This window comes from Carassius carassius, chromosome 49 (assembly GCF_963082965.1).
Source record: "Carassius carassius chromosome 49, fCarCar2.1, whole genome shotgun sequence".
Lineage (NCBI taxonomy): Eukaryota > Metazoa > Chordata > Actinopteri > Cypriniformes > Cyprinidae > Carassius > Carassius carassius.
Window position 1 is genome coordinate 6128452 of NC_081803.1, and position 23933 is coordinate 6152384.

Genomic DNA, 23933 nt, shown 5'->3' on the forward strand with positions numbered 1-23933 from the left:
ATCTTACTGAATAAAACACGCAGTAGCCTATTCACAGGTGTTTGCTAATTAGAATGTCAAAAAACACATGGCTTGTTACTAATATAGCGCCATTGTGATGACTATGTTTATATATCGCATAATGGCCATTCCAGATGTCAAGTTGTAGTGCTCTAATTAAACACCTGCTGGTAACAAACCATATAATACTTTCAGATTTGTCATGTCTGATTTGATCGTTTAATCGGGAAACTCACCTTCACCTTTATTGTTACATGTAAAAGCCAATTTGTCTGTTTTCACACAGGCTGTGAGCTTGGAGGAAGTGTTGGTCTTCTCATAAACAAAATTAATGATGTGTCAGAATCCAGACTTAATACTGTGGATGGTTTTTGTGGAAGTGGACCACACTACAATCGAGATGGCTTTTCTGTTTAACCCTTAACAGAAGCATAAAGAGGTCAGTACTCTAGGGAGGTGATTATCTTTTTGTCTGCTTAATGGTCCTCATAGACAGGTCTTAATGAGGAATAATGAAGGGCCATAAGACCCCACATCTCCACATCCTCAAAGGAACCTTACAGGGATAGCACTGAATATGTGTGATTTTTCATTGGTTATTAATCATCATTTTCAAAAATGACTGTTCTTAAAACTTAAATTCTGAAATTTAAAGGGACAGTACAACCAAAAATGAACAATCTTTCATTGGACATGTTAATTACAAATTATGCTAATTTACAAAGTCACCTGTTTTTTTGCATCCTGTTTAGTCATGTGACGCATATTGTCCCTATAAATATCTATTGGTTGTATTGGCCTTGTGCCTGCTATTCACTTTAATAATGCTTCTGAAGATAAATGTTCCTTCTTAGAGTCTTCACATTACATTTCTTCATAGATGACAGAATATTTACTCACAGTTGCTGTCCTGTGGAAAAAGATGATAACAAATGCGTTTTAGACCACACCTGGAATCTTGATTTAGAGTATGACCTGGACTGGTGGGATATTTTGTTGATAACTGAAGAATAGCGACTGGTCTCTCAGTATCATCTTCTCAGTGAGAGTTTATGACTTTTTACACATGGGCGGCAAGATGATTTAAGCATTTTCAGATGTGTCAGTGTAAAGTGTTGGAGAAAAAAAAATGTATGTGGATGGAGAAAATTTTGGATTAAATCTGGGTTAATGTGGACGGAGCCTCAAACTTTCCTTGAGAGATAAACCAGTTCAACCATTACTCAATTACAGGATTGTTTACTTAATTAAAACCTATGTTAATTGTGATCTAAATGGTATCTGCTACTGAAAGAAGGACATTCTTATCACCAAATGAGTTTCAACACAAGCACACAGTCAACCACAAGACATTCTGCTGAGCATCTTTCTGAGCATGACACTTGTGAATGTGGACAGTGATGAGCATCTCTCACTGGCACCAGGGTTATTACTGAAGTTTCAAATGAAGCTTGGTTTTGAAAAGCAATCATGAAACTGAAATAAAACAAAACAAAAAAGGTGTAATACTGTAAAATGAATTTAAAAGCATCACAGATTTCACTTAAAGATTCTATTGTTAAAATACAACTCCATTCTTTAATATACTATAAAAAAATTGACTGATTTATTAATTTATCAGATAAAGCCATCTCATCATTCGATCTCAACCTCAATCTTAATCATAGATAGTGTTCCCACATGTCATTATCACATGACACGATCAGTAATGTAACTAGTTAGAGTCATACTGAAAATGCAAAACCATGATAACCTCGACTGGCATGGTATCTGCAAGTTAAAAGGCTATCAGTATTGAAAGTGCTCATTTAAAAAGCTCACGGTTGCTCATCACAGCTCTCTGAAACCCGCCACATGAAATGTTTCAGGGCTATTTAGAAAAAGCTCGGCTCTGGCACACTGCAGCAAGGGCAGTCAGAGCAGATCTTCCTCAGTGGAGGAAGCTTCTCTCTGGAATGGATTACTGCAGTGGTCAAGTTCGGAGCCCTGGCAGCCCGAGTGTCCTCAAGGTCTGGCACTCATGTGTGAGCATGCCTCTTCACACTGTAATTAAACCGCCGTCCCTCAAAAGTCTGTCAACACCAGAGACCGTTCCAAGAGCATGTGAATGCCAAATGCACTGCCCTCTATAGTCTGCTGGTAGCACCCAGACTGTTTGTCTTCTCATATCTTTAAACTTCGGTGCTAAACCTATTGCAAATATCAGTAGTGAAGTGTATTCGATTTTAGCCACCATCACACGAGAAGGCGAAATGATGATGCCCTTCTTCCTGGTTGCATCTAATGCTTTTCTACTTTTATAAGGCCATTATTGGCAGCGCTTATCCATTTAGACTGATCTGAAATCAGTTTTGAGGAAATAATGCAATAGTTTATGGTCTGTGAGAGAAACCTGCTCACTGTTCATCAAGGGTGGATCAATACTGAAGTGTTTTGATGGTGCAAGACTGCCACCTGCTGCTAGTTGTTCAATGCATCCGTGCTGTACTCATTTGTTAAAAGTTTTAGAGCAACACGGACAAAAAGTCTGTTGGATGGGCAATGCAACCATCTGTTAACATGTTCTTGTTATGTTTACCAGCACATTCTTCAGAATGCACCGTTTTGGCGCATGGCATGAATCTGTAATCTTTTATTCTTTGTAATCACATGTCCATATGTATGTTGATATGTGATTTAAAAGATGTTCTGAATAGAAAGAGCTCAATTGGTCATCCAAGTGTGTGTCATATACACCTGCAAACTACTGCTTATATACTAAGTTGTGCATACATTTTTTTTCTATTTCAGTTTCTTAAATAATAATAATAAAAAACATAGTAGTAGTAGTAATAGTAATAATAATAAAAAATGATCATATATAATAATATAAAGAGAATAAAAACAATGATAGTCATGAATGAAACCAACCAGTACAACTTTTTAAATCAAAATGTTGTTTTAAACACACTGACACACACACACACACACACACACACACACACAGTTACTTGTATTCCTTGTATCTGTTCTCTTTGTGTGGGGCAAATATATATCTCTTCATATATATATATATATATATATATATATATATATATATATATATATATATATATATATAATCTGAATATAATAAGTACATTTATAGACCAACCTATTAACATATTAAAAATTAATTGACATCAACTCTTAGCTAATCATTTAACTATAAATGTTGCAACGATATTTAGTGATTATTTAACATACCTCTTATTCATTATTAATCTATTATAAATAAAATTTTACAACAATTAAATTTTATTGCAATAAAAGTTTTCTTTATTTAATGAGCTTAGACTTGTGTGTGTGTGCGCTAGCTATCTTGATTGTTTCTCCTGCAGATTGGAAATACCTGCATGAAACTCAAGTATGAAGAGGTTTGAGCACATTATTTTATATCAGCTGTATTTTATTTGGGATGTTATAGAGAGTTTCATCATTTCATATTTGAATGGCATATAGTAGTCAGCTTAATGTTTCTTTCACAGGTCAAAGACATGCACACTGCCAACATGCATGTTATTGCCACAGTCCTCTAACCTACTCTCCAGTGAGTGCTGAATGCATAAGGCATACTAATTGACATCTACCATAAGTCAGAAGTAAAATAAAAGGTATTCTTTATTAGTGTTATTTGTGTTTTTAGGATACTGCTTTCATGAAGGATGCACTTATGTTTCCTGCATGAACACAAGCCACCGGCCCAAATCATTATCTGCAATGTGTAAGATTTGACATGGTGTAGCTCATAAGAATATAGTAATTATTAAACTTTGTGGTTTGGAGGGATTGTTCTTTTATGCTGGTTTACGGAGGGTGATTTTATCCCAATATCATAAGGCAAAGATAATGCAAATGTGAAATGGATTGTCAATTATACCTCCTGGCCATAACCATTGCTTATGCATCCCTAAAGGGCACTGAAGCAACTCTGAAGAGAGATCCTCCATCTAGTCTCTCTGTATAGTATCAAAGCCTGGTTTTAGAGATGACCGGCACAGAGACATCTTTAGGTCCTCCGCTAAGAAACGATTGCCACATTCATATGGCATATAATGTCAACAGTATGCCGTTTACACCATGCTAAACACTCCATTCAATTTAGATTAAACAGTCAAACAGTGACGGGACTGAACAACAATTAAAAGAGAATCACCAACGGGAGTCATCCTAGTTCACTTTTTTAATAAATGGTGTTAATAAATAAAATTGTTTTACAAGTTGTCTCTTTCTTCTCAGATGGATAAATGGGCCTTGGGATTTTAGAAAAGGGTGAATTGTGTTTGTCTTTATAAAATGCTTTGTGGGACACTGTTATTTTCCTGTATGACGACCAACAGTGAACACTAAAGCATAAATCAATATTAAATAAATATTTCATTGATGATCTATATGATAACACTCTATGTCTGATGGGCTAAATATGGTTAATATCATGTATATATCGCCGTGTATCCTTCTCCCTCTACTGGACGCATCAGGAACAACAGGGGCGTTAACCTGCCTGGGCTACAGCTGCCTGCTCCAGGTCTGCAGCCTCCCCAAAATCAGCGTGGTTACGTCCTATGGTTACGTCATAGTCCTCAGCATCCAGTCATGAATGGCCAATGCGAATGGCGTCACTACAGGGCGGGGTTGCGCCATTTTGAATTTTGAGAGAGGTGTAGGAGGATGGAGCTGTGAGGAGAGAGGGCTGAAGGAAGAAAACCTCAGGGTCTAAGATTTACGAGTGAACGAAAGGACTACCGACAAGATCTTCTTTCCGAGGTCCGTCTTGGTCCAAACCCAGACGAACTGTTTGCAATAAAATAAATCCGCCAAAGTTATCTGGACAGTTCTGATACCAAACACTAGCAGCAGCAAGCGAAGGTAAGAGCCGGAAGTGACGTAATAGCGGGGCCTGAGAGCGTGATTTTCCTTCAAAATACAGTTAGAGTGAAAATAAGCTTTTAATAAAGTTTAATATACACAACGTTATAAGTTGTAATATTCCTACATGTTATATATTAATACGTTAGAGAATTACTTAACAACCTATATTGTTATAATTGTGACATAAAACAATGTCAAAACAAAGGTGAATAACAAAAACAAATGTGTTTCATTTGAATGTAATGGAACATAAATATTTTATTTTTTAAATGGTGTAAATCCGTTTTATATAGTACATCAGTTATTTGTTAATAATATAAACAAAAATGTAAACACTTTAAAATTAAGTTGGTTTACACTCACCAGTTTCAAGATCTCAATTTAGTTTATTAATTATAGATTTGTAAATAATTATTAGATTTAAGGCAGACCAAATAATGAAGTCATTTATTATTTAATTCTCATTTTTTTATATTTTATACTGTGAATCCAATTGTGTAAGTTTTTAAGTATCATTTAAGTTTTATATATATATATATATATATATATATATATAATATTATTATTATTATTATTATAAAAAAGGAACATCTAGTCATCATGCATCTTTAAGTATCAAGCATCTTTAGATATAATAAAATGGGCATTGCTCCACTGCACTGTGGCAGTTAAAACTGATAACTATAAATGTCTGTCAGACAAAGCTCTTTAGCATCGTTTATGTTCACCAGTATCGATATTTCAGTATCATTTACCACTAATTTTAAAACTTTGGAAAATAATGTATCATCCCCGCTGGCTGCTAAAACATCAGCAATATTAAATGAAATGCATGGATACACAAGTACAGTAGACAGTAAAGAAACATTGCATTATGAAGATTTATAATTTACGAATGCATGTGAACGGAAGATCCACCTGAAAAACTTTTGAAAAAAAAAAATCCAAAGATTTGCAGAATAATGAATGGGATCGGTTCCCTGTGAACAGGAGAAACACAGGACATTTGTCCGTTTGGTTTCCTTACCTACTTGTGTTTACATGCTTGACTAATTCATAGAATGCAGGAAATCTATCTGTTAATATGATAACCACTCATTTTTATTAATAAATCTAGTTCTATGTTATGAAATGTTTTTCTGTTCCATTTTTTTCACAGTATCAAGCGCTTTTATTTTGAAAAACTGCGTTCTCGGCGACTCTCTTGGAAATCTTCTGTTCGCTGGCTTCACACTGCTGATCAAGACTAGGGTCCGACATCGCCGCTCTCGCCATGGCAGGTAACTTGACAAGTTTAGGATCTGCTCGAGCAAGGGTTGTATTAAATCAGTCTTGCTGTAGCAACAGCTTCTGTTTGTTTGAGTGAGCGCAGCGGTTGTGTTGAAGCATCGTCGATGTTGCTGATCCGCTGACAGTAGCCTAGCTTCCTATCTGCCTCGTTTCCCTCCCGTTAGCCAGCAAATCGGCAAAACTGATTTCTATCGGGCTTTATTTATAATTGGACATTGGACAATCATTTGATTACTGATGCCCCTCTGTGATCTGGGTATTTCAGCGATGAGCTGCATTTGCGCGGAAATCTGTCCGGCTGAACTCACTCATCATTCGTTAGCGGGGATGCGCGGTCTCTACGGGGTTTTTAATATGTTTGTTGTAAAATTGAATCGGCGTTGGATAACGTGTCCTGCTTCTCGTCCTCTGTGTGCATGCATCACCTGGCCTGGTGTGTAGATCTGCTGGACATCTCGGCCTCTTTACATCACCTCCGTTAAAGTAACGTTAGCGATCTGTAACCGGCATCTGCAGAGTCATGAGCAATGAAAAACCCCAGTGTGTTCCTGCTTCTGAAACTTTAAACCATCAGACTTGTGTAGAATTATTATTAACAGAAAACAAATCAGATCAGTTGTTAAGGGATGCACTTATATGGCACTGATTGAAAAAAAAAAATCAACCCTCTACACACGCATTTACTGACGATAATAGGTGTAGTGATTTGTTAAACACACACTATATATATATATATATATATATATATATATATATATATATATATATATATATCAGGACTACCGAATGCATGTAGGGAAAAAAACCCCACAAGAGTTCAGAAGCTTGTCTCGAGAACAAACCCAACCATTTTGGCGCCTCCTCAAACAGCCGCTCGGGGTTTGCCCCAGCCCGTTTCTCCGCTCTCATTAAAACATGATGCAAGAGATGTCCTTTAAATTTTATAGGGATTATTGTGGCTGTAGACAGTATTTTAGCATTGATTTCTTTTTTGTGTGATGTAGCATTTTTTCCTTACTGCACGTCATTACCATCTTTCTTGTAGTATGCTATACTCTTGTTGTTGTTGTTTTTTTTATATGGAAAGATGATTTTTAAATCAAATAAAATATGAAGAGGATGTTAGCAAATTAAAAGTTCCAAAGTATTTCGAAAGCTTCAGTAGTATCTTTCCCAGCAATGTCCAATGTAAAAAAAAAAAAATTAATTGTGGGCTGCAATAAACTTTAATTGGCTTTTATGGTTTCAGGAGCCGGAGGCGGGGGAAACGATGTGCAGTGGTGCTTTTCACAAGTGAAAGGGGCGATCGATGATGACGTAGCTGAAGGTGAGTTCCTGTCTGAATAATCTCTTCCTATCAAGAGCAGGCAGATTACACCAATCTTTGAGTTGTGGTGAGCTCTGCATAATCAAGTGGGTCTTAGTAAATGTAAAATCATTTTTTTCTATAGAAATAACTACTTTAAATGAAAAGTTTTATAATTCAGCATTGTTTTTAATTTGATTGTCATTTGCAGGGATTCATGGGATTGTAGTTCTTTCCTTTTTTAGTGCCTTTAGGTAGACAGTCTTATACCTTTGTCTGATTTTCAAATACTTTTTTGCTTCATGTCAAAGGTCGTAATGTTGTGATTCACCTCGTAGCTGGTTGATTTGGCTCATTGCTTATAACTCTTTAATGAAGACTTTTTTTGTAAATCTTTGTGGAAAATCTAATGGGGCTTTTCCACTGCATGGTACGGCTTGGTACGGTTCACTTTTGGTGGGGTTTCCACTGGTACCTGGTACTTTTTTAGTATCACTTCGTTTGAGGTTCCAAATGAACCGTACCATTACCATAACGTGACGTGTAAACTCTGCTGATCACTGATTGGCCAGTGAGAATCATCACTACCTGCGTCACTGAACTTTCGACACAAACACAAAAGAACTGCTAGATTGAAATCAGCACAGCCAACGAAGGGGCAAATGCAACTTTTTTGAACAACTCAAAGATGGGTATTTCGTTGTCTGTTGAGGAAGTACAGATTTCCTCGCATTGATATCAGAGGAGTGGATCCAGCGAGAGCTTGATGGGGCGACGCGGAATGAAAATGTTTTTCATGAGTCGCGGCAGTAGAGGCGGAGCAACAATACTGACGTGAATAATCCCGCCCACTCTAAAGCGATACTAAACTGCAGTGGAGACGCAAACCGAGCTGAGTCGAGCCGTCCTGAGCCATACCGAGCCGAGTCGTACCACGCAGTGGAAAAGCGCCATAAATGTTTTTCTAGAACAAATAAAAAGCTGTAGGCATTTTTTAGATTGTTATATTGTCCCCCAGCATTCAGTCAGATTTTCCCATTCCTCCTGCTACGTGAGGAATTGATTTTGGATTGCATGAAGAGTCTGACAATCCAGACTTTGTGTTTTCATTTAGTGTATCATCCAGGGATTTAAAGTGCAGTTTTGTAGGGCACTATAAAATGCTATAGATTAGTATGTGTATTGTCATGCTTATTAATAGTGCTAGTCAATGGTGAAGGCAAACAGCTTGACGTTTTGGTCTGGTTTCCTGTCAACAGCAGGATGTCAAGTCAGAGACTGTGTGCTGGATTATATGACCTTTAGTTCACCAGACTCTTTGTCTCTACCAGTCAATCGGCTGATTTCAGACATTCAAGCTCAAATGCATGTTGCATTCTTCACAATGCAGAGTGTTGTGCCTATATTAGCTTAACTGTGAAATGTGCTTAAGGCTCCGTTTTATAAGTCTGTAACTTGATTTCTGAGTTAGAAGCATGTTTATGCCAAATCTGATTGTGAATCCCGAACTCTATTAATGTTGATGGTTATACAGTAATTTTTGTATTTTTTTCTTGTTTTGCATTTTGATTGAATTGCACAACTGGGATTATTCAGTATAAAAGGACTTGGTTATGAAGTTAAAGGAATTGCCTTCATTATGAAGTATGTCTTGTGCAGATTTAAAATTATCCGAAAGGGTTTGAACCAAACAGTCAACAAATTTTTTCAAACTAAATATATCAGTAACATATTGGTTATAGGCCTGTAGAGCGCACGATTAAAGTTTAATCACAAAGGCAATAAATCGCGATTAGGCAGATGTTGCGATGATCATGCTGATCTTTTAGTCGAGCACAGTTCTGTGATCAGAAGTAAATAATGTCCATCTGAAGGCCAGAGGTCGCTCTCACACGGAAAATCCAAAAAACGTTTATTTGCTGCAGCTGAATAAACAGAAGATTTAACTGCTTTCATTGGTTCAACGTGACTAATAAACACACGACTACAGCAATATACGGTTTATACGACTGTCCTTATGAAGTGAGTTTGGAGTAAAAACGTGGTATTTCCACATGCTCTCAGATGGAGCAGCATTTACTAAACAGAGCCGTAGTTCACTGCGAACACTGTGTGTGTGTGTGTGTGTGTGTGTGTGTGTATTATACACAGTGTTTCCCACAGCCTTACACAATATTTGGGGCGGCACTCCCCCACCCCCTTATATAAATATGCAAATAATTTTCTGCCAGATGGAGGCGCTATTAGAGCTGGAGGGATAGAGGTTTCTGTGGTAACGGCTGTATACAAAGCAGCGCTGAGCTAACAAACACTGATTTATCAGGCTTTACTTGCAAGATGGAATGAAAATGACATTGAAAATTTTCGGAAAACATTTGGTTTTTCTTCTGAAATACAGTGATATAAAAACACCCGCGGCGGTTTTTTATTTTGAAACTTGCAGTGCACATGTTTATTTAACTAAGTCAAAGCCTTTTGAAAAATTTATTTGTGGTGGTCAGTTTTGATATTGTGGCGGCCCGCAATATATATATATATATATATGTATGTATATGTAGTTGACAGTTGATATTGTTTAACTGTGCATAAGCATTTATCAGTTTTTAGCTGTCCCATGAGAAAAATTATTGGCTTATCAGTATCTGCTGGAAGTTTAGTATGCACCCTTAACACGAATGTCATTTTTGAATCGGTTTATTAAAACAGACAATTAAAGAGAGCCGATTTGTTCAAATGATTTAATCTTGCAGCTCATAAATACTTTGGCTAATTTGATGGTGCTTTGTACTGCCAGTAACGCAGTACTTTCAGCTCTGCTTAACACATTTTTCTATGTTTAAATCCATCGATCCATTTTTATTGTTAACGGTTAACAAAAGGAACTGTTCTTTAGCTAGAATAGGATTATAACGGTTATACCTTAAGTCTTCAGTTTGTGTTTTACTGGCTTCTTTTCAGAGTCTTCTGGCCCGATTCAGTGAATTTGTTTCAGTTTTGGCCCTCAGGGAGGTCAGATTACACAAAGGGGCCTTTGCTTGCTTCTTTTCTCCTGCATTCTTCTGCTCTACTGGTTTATAAAGGGTTAAATTGGTGTGAGGCGGTCTACAGCTCATCGATGACTGAGACATCTGTCTCAGGAGCATATATTGTAGCAGAAATCTGGGTTGCAGTTCCTTTTTTATTTAAAGATTCATCTTGTTGAGTCAGTCAGTGTCTCTCTGACTTTTGAGGCGAAATATGTTTGAAGCAAATCACACATTCAGTTATGACTGCTGTGGGTGTTTTGGGCAAGATCCCAGTGGCTGTTGAGGTCAGTCTGTTGTATGTATCTGTATCTGACAGATGTGTGTATGTCTGTTTCTGCCCGTCTACAGCCGACATCATCTCTACTGTGGAGTTCAACCACTCAGGGGAGCTGCTAGCCACAGGGGATAAAGGCGGTCGAGTTGTCATCTTCCAGCAAGAGACCGAGGTAAAGGTTCAGGCGAATTCATAGTAACATTAAATCTGCTTTCATTCCCACTTATGTCTTTCTCACAAAAATGTGCTTTTCCTTTTCCAGAACAAGAGTCAGCCACAGTGCCGTAGTGAATACAATGTTTACAGCACGTTTCAGAGCCACGAGCCTGAATTCGACTACCTGAAGAGCTTGGAAATAGAGGAAAAGATTAACAAGATCCGCTGGCTACCACAAAAAAACGCTGCACAATTTTTGTTGTCCACAAATGGTTAGTAGAGCAGTGGGGCTCTGTGGAGTCTTACTGTTAGCGCAATCACGCAGACGAATCAGATTTTGAGATTTTACTGAAGGATGGGGATGAATACGTAACGTTCATAATAGAAATGCTTGGGACTTATTAGATATAAAAAAGATGTCAATCTAGTTCTAAAATTCTCAAAAAAAAAAGAAATATGTAGTTTATAAAATAATCTAAAAGAAGTAAAAAAAAAATTATGATTTTTTAATTAGACATAAAAATGTATATTACATTTATTATTCATTATTATTGCTGTAAGTTTAAAAATATATAAGTGAATGTTAAATTATTAAAATTATTGCAAATTAGTGTTTGCTGAAAATAGCCACCAAATGCAGAAAATTCCAAGATGTTACATTACTGTGGTTCACAAAAAAATTAAGTTATTATTAATTCATTCAGTTCATTAAAAATATGAAATGTTTGTTTGTCTGTCTAGTTCACTGAATAAATTGGTGTTAGGACAACTACAGTTTTATTAAATTTTAAATTTTGTATTTTATTTTATTTATTTATTTTTTTTGCTAACAATTGACCAATTAGCAACACAAAGCTTTTATTTATTATTATTTTTATTTATTTATTATATATGGTTTTATATTACCTTTAATTTTAAATCTCTGCAACCCGCAAAATAGCCATCTTGTAACACAAGCTAATGAATAATTTATTTATACGGCAATTCATTCTGGGATTCATTTTCAGATTATTATTTTATTAATTGAAATGTTAAACAATTAATAGAAATCTCTGGGGTTACTTCTTTTGGTCCTATGGGTTTAAAAGTTTAGCACTATAAAGACTGTTGTAATACAGTCAGTACCGATTCCTCCATATTTTCAACTGGAGATGCATAAAATAACTTCTGTGAGTTGATGTGAGCTCTGCTGATTCTTAAGATTTTTTTCCCTGACTCACTGATGCGTCTTCATGCTGTCTAAAAATACGAACACTTCTACATGTTATGCAACCGGTGTGTATTTAAGACTCTTGAATAAACAGAGTGCTGATCTTCTGCTCATACTGAAGAGTTCAGATTCAGATGTTTTCAGAATTTGGTGAACTGTCAGCTGGATTCGTTATGCCAGTCACACTACCTCTTATTACACATGGAAATAGGTTTGGGGTTTTTTTGTGGCTCACATAATTTTTTAGCATGAGTCAGTAGGCTGATCCTGCATTAGGAGGTGACGTTATTCTGTACTTTCTATTTGCAGATAAAACTATAAAGTTGTGGAAGATCAGTGAACGTGACAAGAGACCAGAGGGATACAATCTTAAAGAGGAGGATGGCCGCTACAGAGATGCTGCTACCATCACAACTCTGCGGGTGAGTCATGCACAAACATTTGTAAAATTAAATTTATGCATTTAGCAGACGCATTTATCCAAGGCGACTTACAGTGCATTCAGGCTAACATTTTTTACCTAACGTGTTCCCTGGGAAGCGAACCCACAACCTTGCGCTGTTAACAAAATGCTCTACCACTTCAGCCACAGGAACACTCAAACTCTAAACTTTGAAAGGTTGTGTATATTTGCTCTCCGTTTATGTTTTTGCTCTCCATAACGGTTATATATTCATAAAAACAGTTAAGTTTGGCTGAAATGGCAAATACGCATGTGAACTCCATGTGCAGGTGCCAGTATTCAGGCCCATGGATCTCATGGTGGAGGCCAGTCCAAGGCGAGTCTTTGCCAACGCCCACACCTACCACATCAACTCCATCTCAGTCAACAGTGACAACGAGACCTATCTGTCGGCAGACGACCTGCGCATCAACCTCTGGCACTTAGAGATCACAGACCGCAGCTTCAGTATCCTATAAAGTGTATTGGGAATTATTTTGGAGGATGTATAGGAGTTGTTGGGTGTTGTGTTGATTTGGGTTGTGAATTTCATGTTGAAATCTCTCTGTGTCAGTTCAGCAATGTTGTGTGGCTTTAACTCCGCGTCAGACATTGTGGACATAAAACCAGCCAACATGGAGGAGCTGACGGAGGTGATTACAGCCGCAGAGTTCCACCCTCACCAATGTAACACGTTTGTCTACAGCAGCAGCAAAGGCACTATCCGCCTGTGTGACATGCGTGCATCAGCACTTTGTGACAAGCACTCTAAATGTGAGTTATATGAGCCATCATATTTGCCACTTAATCCAATGAAGCTTCGTATTTTGTTGTTTTCTAAATAGCATATACTGTGTCGTGTCTTAGTCATATAAAGGTGTTTGTAAAGCACGTTGCTTTCTCCTATTCTTTATTTAGTGTTCGAGGAGCCTGAGGACCCCAGCAACCGCTCGTTCTTTTCTGAAATTATTTCCTCCATCTCAGACGTGAAGTTTAGTCACAATGGCCGCTACATGATGACAAGAGACTACCTGTCTGTCAAAATCTGGGACATCAACATGGAGAATCGACCCGTTGAGACATACCAGGTGGGTTCATAAATGGATAGGGTAGCTAGCTACAGCGATCTTGTTTTTGCTCAGTTTTTCCAATGATAATATTACCTATAAAGCTACATCATGGCTGTTGTGCGTCTCCAAGCTTCACACAATTTCTGAATGAATCTGCGTTTTGAACAGATCTGGTGAACCATGATTTAATGGCCCATTCATAAACATTTACTTCATTCCTGAATGAATCCGCTGTTGAATGAATGACTAAATTACTTACTCATTAAGACATTTGCATCCATCTGCTGGCAGTTTTTGTTTATTTATAGTATTTTTTTATTTTATTTCATTTAAAAAAAATATATATAATAATTTTATATTACCATGTTAATAAAAAAAAACATTAAAGGGATAAGTCATCTAAAAAATAATAATAAAGTAAATCCTTATTTAATTAATTTAGTGATTTTGCAGCTGTTCACAATTTCTTGTCCAAAGAGGTGGACTGACTGAAAGAGAAGTTTACTTGCCCAACTGGACAACTAACCCAATTAAAAGATCTAACTAGGGAAATGCCAAAATTTTGGCAAGAATGATTCTGATTTTATTACGTTCATTGTAAACAGCGATTTATTATGGATAATGCATTGACAGTAACAATGTTGTCAGTTAAGGGTCACATAGCCTGTCTGTATATGAGAGAATCTCGTGGAAAAATCAAAACAAATGAACAACTGCACACAGAAGAATCATAGTGTGGTAAAAACATAGCTTTTATATTTATAACATATGATATAGCCTACTTAAACAGGGTCAAATGATCAAGACAGTGCAGTTTTCCCTGAAAACCAAGATTGCAAATTTGTCAATGAATTTTATGCAAGAGTTCAAACGAGTAGTTAATATTAAATCACTTACATTTTAGACACAGTATTGTCATGTGTTGACCTATTTTGGTCTGTTTGGTTTTGGTTAAAATTCCAAACCAAGATCATAGCATGAATTGAGTCAATGATTATAGCCCATTCATAAAGAAAGGCACTTGCTTCATTCTTGAATGAGTCAGCTGTCTGAATGAATCATATGAATGAACGCCTCAATGACTCACTTTTTTTTTAACAACATTTCATATTTGTATATTAAATATCTGATTTAAAACTCTGGTTACATTTATTTATGCAGTTGTAATTTTGCAGTATAAATGCATTCATGCTACATTTCAGCTTCATTAAACACTCTGTGTAAATGCATCTAAATGCCATTGACATCAGATGTTTCCATTTTTTTAAATGAAATATTACTCACACATTTAATAAAGTTAGAAAAAATGCCCTTATATAGGCAAAAATGAATTGGAAAACAATTTAAGTAAATGTTACTGTGCAGAAGTTAACTTTAATCATAAAACGTTATTTCCCAACAACAAAATTGTGGCCAGTGAAAATGCTGAGTGGCTAGTAATTTTGGAAAAACCACTAGACACAGTGGCTGGTGAGACAAAAAGTTAATGTCAAGCTCTGTGTGTATGTAAACACATACTTTCTAGTCAGTACAGCCAACTCTTTTCACCATTGAATGTAATCGATATGTTTAGTGTGATAAATATAAATTGATTTTACAGTACGTGAGCATCAGGTAGATTCATTGCCCATGACACAGCAGTGACATTTATTACTGGAGATTAGAGTGTTTTGTGTTTGTCTTCCACAGGTTCACGAGTACCTCAGGAGTAAGTTGTGCTCTCTCTATGAGAACGACTGCATCTTTGACAAATTCGAATGCTGCTGGAACGGAAATGACAGGTTAGACCCTTTGCAAGTCTGTATTGTTAGAGTTTTCATGAGTCCTTAAATTTAGTTGTATCAAATTTAAGGCCATAAAAAGTCTTAAATGGTACAAGAAAGTCTTAATTATGATTAGTGATGCACTGATCATGATTTTTCATGGCCGATTCCGATACCAAATTTTTTATACATACACACACACACATATATATATATATATATATGTTTGACCCCCTTTCGCCTTCAGAATTGCCTTAATTCTACGTGGCATTGATTCAACAAGGTGCTGAAAGCATTCTTTAGGAATGTTGGCCCATATTGATAGGATAGCATCTTTCAGTTGATGGAGAGTTGTGGGATGCACATCCAGGGCACGAAGCTCCCGTTCCACCACATCCCAAAGATGCTCTATTGGGTTGAGATCTGGTGACTGTGGGGGCCATTTTAGTACAGTGAACTCATTGTCATTTTCAAGAAACCAATTTGAAATGATTCAAGCTTTGTGACATGGTGCATTATCCTGCTGGAAGTAGCCATTAGAGGATGGGTACATGGTGGTCATAAAGGGATGGACATGGTCAGAAACAATGCTCAGGTAGGCCGTGGCATTTAAACCATGCCCAATTTGGCACTAAGGGGCCTAAAGTGTGCCAAGAAAACATCCCCCACACCATTACACCACCACCACCAGCCTACACAGTGGTAACAAGGCATGATGGATCCATCATCTCATTCTGTTTACGCCAAATTCTGACTCTACCATCTCAATGTCTTAACAGAAATCGAGACTCATCAGACCAGGCAACATTTTTCCAGTCTTCAACTGTCAAATTTTGGTGAGCTTGTGCAAATTGTAGCCTCTTTTTCCTATTTGTAGTGGAGATGAGTGGTACCTGGTGGGGTCTTCTGCTGTTGTAGCCCATCCGCCTCAAGGTTGTGCATGTTGTGGCTTCACAAATGCTTTGCTGCATACCTCGGTTGTAACGAGTGGTTATTTCAGTCAAAGTTGCTCTTCTATCAGCTTGAATCAGTCGGCCCATTCTCCTCTGACCTCTAGCATCAACAAGGCATTGTCGCCCACAGGACTGCCACATACTGGATGTTTTTCCCTTTTCACACCATTCTTTGTAAACCCTAGAAATGGTTGTGCGTGAAAATCCCAGTAACCGAGCAGATTGTGAAATACTCAGACCGGCCTGTCTGGCACCAACAACCATGCCACGCTCAAAATTGCTTAAAGGAATAGTTCACCCAAAAAAAACAAAATTATGTCATTAACGACTCACCCTCATGTTAAAGATATTTTAGATTTAGTCCGAGAGCTCTCAGTCCCTCCATTGAAGCTGTGTGAACGTTCTACTGTCCATGTCCAGAAAGGTAAGAAAAACATCTTCAAAGTAGTCCATGTGACATCAGAGGGTCAGTTAGAATTTTTTGAAGCATCGAAAATACATTTTGGTCCAAAAATAGCAAAAACTACGACTTTATTCAGCATTGTCTTCTCTTCTGTGCAGCAGCATTTAAACAACAGTTTGTAGTTAAAAGATGAAGTATGAGTTAGTGTAGGTACTTCTGTAATGAAGGCTAATTTTCAATTTAATTTTCAAATTCAGTCAGTCAGTGTAAGGTGGCAGTCAACATTTAGAGTGGCTACTGAGCCTGCGTGACTCTCTATTGGGGCCCAGACTGGCTCTTATCTGGAGGGAACCTCTAATCACTCTCAGACAGACTAAATGCTGGTCAATGGAAGATTGGGTTAGCATGTCATGAAGGCATGTCAGTTCTGTTGAACATACTCCTCCTCTACTAAATTAGTCACTAACAACAATCAGGTCTATAACTGGACTACTAGCCAGCCATCCCGTACCATTCCTAGAAATCTGCAATTTTCCTACTAGCCTACAGTCATGGCCAAAAGTTTTGGCAGTGACATACATTTTGTGTATTGCAAAGTGTGCTGCTTAAGCTGTTGTGTTTGTTCGCATTTTGGGATATGTCGGTATCCAATTTTCATGCTGCGAATAAATTGCTTATGCTTTTATCATGGTATTGAAAATTCGTTTCAGAAAAGTGTTCATAATACAGTATTACAGATTTAATCTCTTTTTCTTATAACAAAAATAACTGAACATTTAAATACAATAAAGCAGTAAAGAAAAATATATAAAGTTAAATGTTTTAAACCGATTAAAGTGCAAAAGAACTATAAAGACCAATAGGTATCACTTTACAATAAGATCTCATTAGTTAACCTTAGCTAATGCATTAACATTCACAATGAGCAATAGGTACATTTACTAGAGAAGTTATAGGTCTTAGGTCATGTTAGTTCATTAAATAACACCGTTGCAACTTTCAATTTTAACATGTTATTAAATATTGGCATACCTAAGATTAATGAATGTTCAGAAGAATTATTAATTGGCAGTTTGTTAACTAATGCCCTAATGTAAAGTGTGAACGAACAATAAAGAAACAAAACACTTTCAAACAATATCTAGGTCATGTTGCAGTCCAGATTAAAATGTAAAAATAAGTAAATAAATAGCCTTAAGTTTAAATATTTAAGTATTTGGCACTGTGATGAACACCATATAGTGTGTGTGTGTGTGTGTGTATGTATATATAAATACATTTTAAAAAGTAATGCAGCTGCTTTATTTCTGGGGTTCCCTTTCAATACTTCACTCGTACTGTGTCGAAGATGCTTATGGAAAAACTCCTGAACTGAAGCCTTATTCAATCACGCGGTGAAACTGCATGGCCATTGGTTCGTGCATTGTTATTAAAACAAACCAATGGCTTGGCAGCGGTGCTGCACGAACCTATGGCAGCGAAGCCCGCCAAAATGGGCGGGGGATCTGGCTATATATTGCCCGCTTCGCCACAGGAATTCAGATTTCTTCTCCTTCAGCGACGACGTCACATCGCTTCGCTGATCTCCACTGAACTGCTCGCCGTTGACACCCCTCGCACTGGAACACGACTGCCGGTCCCCGCTGCAAACATCCGGCGAGAGACAGAGAGAGATTGAAAGAGCAAATTTCTCTAAAAGAGCCTTTTCTACGGCATTGTTTCAAATGCCGTCTCATTATTGCAGCTTGTGCAGAGCCCCTCTGCATGCTGATGACAGGCACAGCGAGTGTGTTGCGTGCTTGGGGAAACAGTGATGCTGATGCAGCGCTCACGGGGAATTCCTGTTCTCATTGCAAGAACATGAATATTGCCTTTCTGTGCTCGCGAATCGCTTTCTTTTCAGAGAGCGATCTCACTCTTCGCGCCCTTCCGTTTTCTTCCTCCTATGAGCCGGCAAGGAAGAAAAGGCGGGGCAGGGGATTAAAGCAACAGGATGAAAGCGACCCGACCTCCTGTGACGTATCAGTGATACTGTCATTTTTACAAGAACTCTTGGAGAAAGGACGATCCCCCTCCACGCTCAAGGTCTACGTAGCAACTATAGCAGTGTCACACGCCCTTATTTCAGGCTAGTCGGTGGGCAGAAATGACTTAGTCGTCCGATTTATGAGAGGTGCCAGAAGGCTTTATCTGCCTTGCCCTCCCACTGTCCCTTCATGGGACCTGCCCACGGTACAGAGAGCCCTAAAGAGGGCCCCCTTTGAACCACTACAGTCCATAGGCCTTAAGGCCCTGTCGCTAAAGACCGCTCTGCTGTTGGCACTAGCGTCTGTTAAGCGTGTGGGCGATTTGCAAGCACTCTCGATAAGCCCTAATTGCCTAGAATTCGGGCCTAATGACTCGAAGGTCGTCCTGAAACCAAGGCATGGCTATGTACCAAAGGTGCTCTCCACACCTTTCAGAGCACAAGTGGTCACTCTCTCTGCATTACAAAACACAGAGGACGATCGAGAGATGAATCAGCTTTACAGATTCATCTTTAAAGTCTACATAGAGCGTTCTGCGCCGATAAGGCGATCAGAGCAGCTCTTTATATGCTTTGGAAACCACGCCAGAGGGTTACCGGTCTCAAAGCAAAGGCTTGTTAAGTGGATTGTGGACCCAATCCAGCTAGCCTACTCTTCTTTGGGCCTGCTAAGCCCAATTGGAGTAAGAGCCCATTCGACGAGAGCAGTGTCTTCATCCCGGGCATGGTCTAGTGGTGTGACTATCGCAGAAATTTATGCGGCGGCTAGTTGGAACTCGCCGTCCACATTTGCTAGATTTTATAATCTAGACATCCCAGCACTTCATGCTAGGGTACTTTCTGTGTAAAGGTCACTTTTTTGTTCCTCATTCGCATGCTCTTGGCCATTCTTTGCCCAAGACTCAAACTCTACTCGTATGCACTCGGTCCCTTTTGTACTGAGGCAATACGAACACGGGATGATCAGGCTAGGCCAGACGTAACCTCATTGAGCTTATTCTGCTCCTAGTTGCTATCGTCATATCTTGGTATCACAGATCAAGTATGATTGCGTTGGTCGACCCCCCTTCTTAGCATGGCGTGATTGAACTGGGTTCCCATAAGCGTCTTCGACGCAGTATGAGTGAAGTATTGAAAGGGAACATACTCGGTTACTAACGTAACCTCGGTTCACTGAAATACGGTAACGAGTACTGCGTTCTTTGCCATGCTAAAAGGCTACAGGCTACTCAGTCGTCGCTTCAGTTGAAGTAACCTGAATGCTGCCGAGCCACTGGTTTGTTTTAATAACACCGCATGAACCAATGGCTGTGCAGTTTCACTGCGTGATTGAATGAGGCTTCAGTTCAGGAGAAAAAAATTGTTTTTCCATAAGCTTCTTCGACGCAGTACTCTTTCCTGTATTTCAGGGAACCGAGGTTACGTTAGTAACCAAGTACGTTTCCAGGGCAAAGGCTGCATTTTCTACAGTTTAGCACCATCTGCTGTCAGAGAGTGGATGTGCTTTCATTCAGAGCGTCTCTGACGTCTGACCAAATGTGCTTCTCATGTGTGCTTGTTTACAGCAGAGCGCACGCGTGTCTTTCAAGCAGCATACAGCAGTGTTGTGCTTTTTGACCAGTTGATCGGAAAAGTATTCTTAAAATGCATTCGGAATAATAAGTAATATATAATTATTCATGGTATTTAAAAGTGCCCATGATAACAATATTGTGCATATTCACTACTGCGATATATTGCATTACTGAATACCAGCACAAGTCTATTCGCATTGTTTTTAGATTATTGTGTAGAGTGATCCGATGAATTTTATCTACAATTGCTAAAAGCTTCATTGGCCAAAAATTTACTTTTCAAAAAAAAAAAAAACGATATATGTATGATATATATATACAGACAATATACAAAATATACAATACATATATATAAGTTTAGATGTGAATTTAACATATTTTTCAAATAAAGCCAGGGTAACACTCATTTTAGATACACCACAGAGAAAATGACATGAATATGACAGTGGGCAAATGCATAAAGCACAGCATAAATTGAAATCACGAGTTTAAATGTAAACCATTCAATTCACACGGACCGACCGTCACACTTGCGATCATGCTGGATAAAAACGCACACTTCACAAGATCTCACAGTTGGATTCGACTAAGTTTGTGATATTTAATGTTCATTAGTCGTTCAAATATTTGTTTAAATTATATAAATGTGTATTTGCTAAATGTTGACGTCAAACGAGAAAGTATTATAAGGTTTGCCTTTCTATTACTAATAATATAAAAGCAATCATTACAATACTTTTTGTAAACATTAATTCCTTTGTTTACCCATTCTGTCTGATTATTAGACAGACTTCTATCCATATTAGACAGAACTGTTGACAAAGACAGCGAACGAGAAAGAATGTGAACTGTGTGTGCTCAGGTGCTGTCTTTTTCAGTGCCGTTAAAATAAAAGTCCGGTGCACCATCAAAAAGTCCCTCCTCGAACACATAAGCCAAGCAGAAAAACTTATCAGCCGATTTGAAGAAAATATCGGCCTTTGTGATTATATCGGTCGACCACAAAATAGAAGCAATCAAAACTAACAAAAGAGCAACAATATGTAAGTGCAAATCACAAGTTTCAGTTAGCCTAACGCAGTACACATAGCAAGGTATATATATTTATATAAGGTGTGTGTGTGTGTGTGTGTGTGTGTGTGTGTGTGTGTGTATATACACACACACAGACACACAAAGGAAAACAAGTAGCTAGAAAAGAAAAAAAATAGAATGCTATTTTTTTTTTATAAAAAAGACAAAGTAGAATTTAAATAGAATAGAAAGTGCTAGCATTAGAAGGTCAAAGATGGAACAGATGTGTTTTTAGTCATTTCTTGAATATGGCTAAGGACTCAGCTGCTCTTGCTTTTGTGTCTCTTTGAGATAGCACAATAATGTGTTGATCACTTGCAGAATGCAAGCTTCTTGCGGGCACATAACTCTGAAGTAATAAATTTAGGCAAAGGGGTGCAGAGCCAGTGGTGGATTTATAGGCAAACATTAATGGCTTGAATTTTTTGGGAGCAGTTACTGGTAGCTTGTGCAAATTGATGAACAGGTGTGTGTGTGTGTGTGTGTGTGTGTGTGTGTGTATACAGATTTATTAATTAATGTGTATAATGTTTTTTTAATATAAAATCATTTGTTTATAATCTCTGTTCAGAAGAGACTTGGTGGTGTTTCCAAACAAAAGAAAATATATCTGCATCGGCTATCGACCAGAATTAGTTGGAAAAATATCAGCATATCGGATATCGGCAAAAATCCAATATCGTGCATCCCAAATTAAACTTGCATTTATCTTTTTTATAGTGAGGTTTTATTAACTGTGTCAGATTCAAGTATTGCCTCCCTGAATAACTGATATATATATATATAAGAATAACTATTATTTTGTCCCAGTGTTGTGATGACTGGATCCTACAACAACTTTTTCCGAATGTTGGACCGCACCCAGCGGCGGGACGTCACCCTGGAGGCTTCGCGCGAGAGCTGCAAGCCCCGGCAGCTGCTGAAGCCTCGTAGAGTTTGCGCAGGCGGCAAGCGAAAGAAGGATGAGATCAGCGTAGACAGCCTGGACTTCAACAAGAAGATCCTACACACCGCCTGGCACCCGCAGGAAAATATCATTGCTGTGGCAACCACCAACAACCTCTACATCTTCCAGGAAAAAGTGAACTAATACGGTCGTCATGGGGAAAGGAAACCTCTCAACCTCTCTCTCTCTATGTGAAAATTAAAAAAAAGAACTAGCAAAAATAATTTCTGTGACAGCTACCATCATCACATAACCAACCTTGGCCTACTCCAGGACAGAATGAACTAGGCGAGCCAACTAGTGGAAGCCAATACTGAGAAAACTGGTTCAGACTGGTCTGGAGAAGAGCGCACACTGGCCTCGGCCTCTGTGGCACCATGACACGCGCCTTGCTCTGGTGATGTTGTGCCAACCTGTCTGTACCCTCCGTCCCTTTTCCCATTACCCACAAGCCTAGGGATGAATTGTGCGGCAATCTCTGACAGATTTCAACTATACATTTTTTTTTGTTGTTTTTTTGTTTTGTTTTGGCTTTGGTTTATTCAAGGTGTCTGTATAAAAACTAATTTGAACTCATGTGGATGTGTCCCTGTGTCCTTTAATCCTCCATATGTTGTTTGTGCCATTGTAATTGTTTTTAATCTGATCAGAGAAAATGCCATGTTTTTAGTTGGGTTTAATTTTGTTTTAATTTTTTTTAATGTTGAATTTTTTTTTTTAGTTCTTCACTCATTACATTTCATACTGTCCTGTTACACTCCATTACAGCCACAAAAGGTTTAGGCTGTTTCTTTTCAGATATCCACACACTCATACCCGCCATCACATTGGTCCAAAGAGCTTTTCCTGTTCTCCTATTTCTTTTTCCTTTTAGTGGCATAGACGGCATTGCCGTGTTTGCTGTAGTAATATAACATCTACACTTGTTCAAGTACATACACTCCAGTTGGACTGCTCGCTCATGTACGAGTCATTCAGCCTTACAGGGTTTATTTTCCTTTGTGATCCATGCCCGATTTCTGTCTACACTCTCTCTCTATCTCAAGAGTTACAAATTGAGAAAGATTATAGAGATTATGATATCAAAATGGTATTTATAAATGGAACAAACAATTAAATGGGAGTTGTGTCTTCTTTGAATATGCAAAGCATGCCTTGTACAAAACTGAAAAGCATTAGTGTTGTCAAACTAATATAGGATATGAAAGGATTTTGAGAACCATAAGGGATGTTCTGCAGTTGACCATTTAGATAAATGGTGAATTTAAGTGTTGCTCCAACATTTTAGTGCCAAATGCGCTCTTTCTAATGTATAAGCTCCTGATAGATCAAGAACATTGATCAGATCTTTTTAATACTGGATTAAACTTTTTAAAATAAAATGCATGGTGAAGGCAGAAATATTCTTGTGTTGTGGCCCAATTCGATGCTTGTCGCAAAATCCTCTATTGTGTGGTGTCATTACGATTATTTAACTCGTCCTGATCAAGACGGAGCATCGCCAAACTCAAACATGTTTGATATATACGA

General features: G+C 38.0%; 1 protein-coding gene and 1 long non-coding RNA gene across 3 annotated transcripts; both read left to right on the forward strand.

Moving 5' to 3' along the window:
• Nucleotides 1-315: 315 nt before the first annotated feature.
• On the forward strand, nt 316-3891 carry LOC132132786 (uncharacterized). The gene is made up of 2 exons (XR_009429083.1): nt 316-439; nt 3665-3891. It is a non-coding gene; the product is annotated as an uncharacterized LOC132132786 (long non-coding RNA).
• A 755-nt stretch (nt 3892-4646) lies between these two features.
• On the forward strand, nt 4647-23521 carry ppp2r2ab (protein phosphatase 2, regulatory subunit B, alpha b). Of its 2 annotated transcripts, none has more exons than XM_059544483.1 (11): nt 4647-4785; nt 6050-6170; nt 7430-7507; nt 10861-10958; nt 11049-11214; nt 12462-12574; nt 12885-13062; nt 13204-13368; nt 13513-13682; nt 15354-15445; nt 22268-23521. In XM_059544483.1, exons 2-11 carry the CDS (start codon nt 6164-6166, stop codon nt 22545-22547), a joined length of 1347 nt encoding a protein of 448 aa, XP_059400466.1. In that variant the 5' UTR covers nt 4647-4785; nt 6050-6163; the 3' UTR covers nt 22548-23521. The 2 variants fall into 2 exon arrangements, with proteins under 2 accessions (XP_059400466.1, XP_059400465.1); XM_059544482.1 differs by having other exon boundaries at nt 4703-4887.
• The last annotated feature ends 412 nt before the right edge of the window (nt 23522-23933 follow it).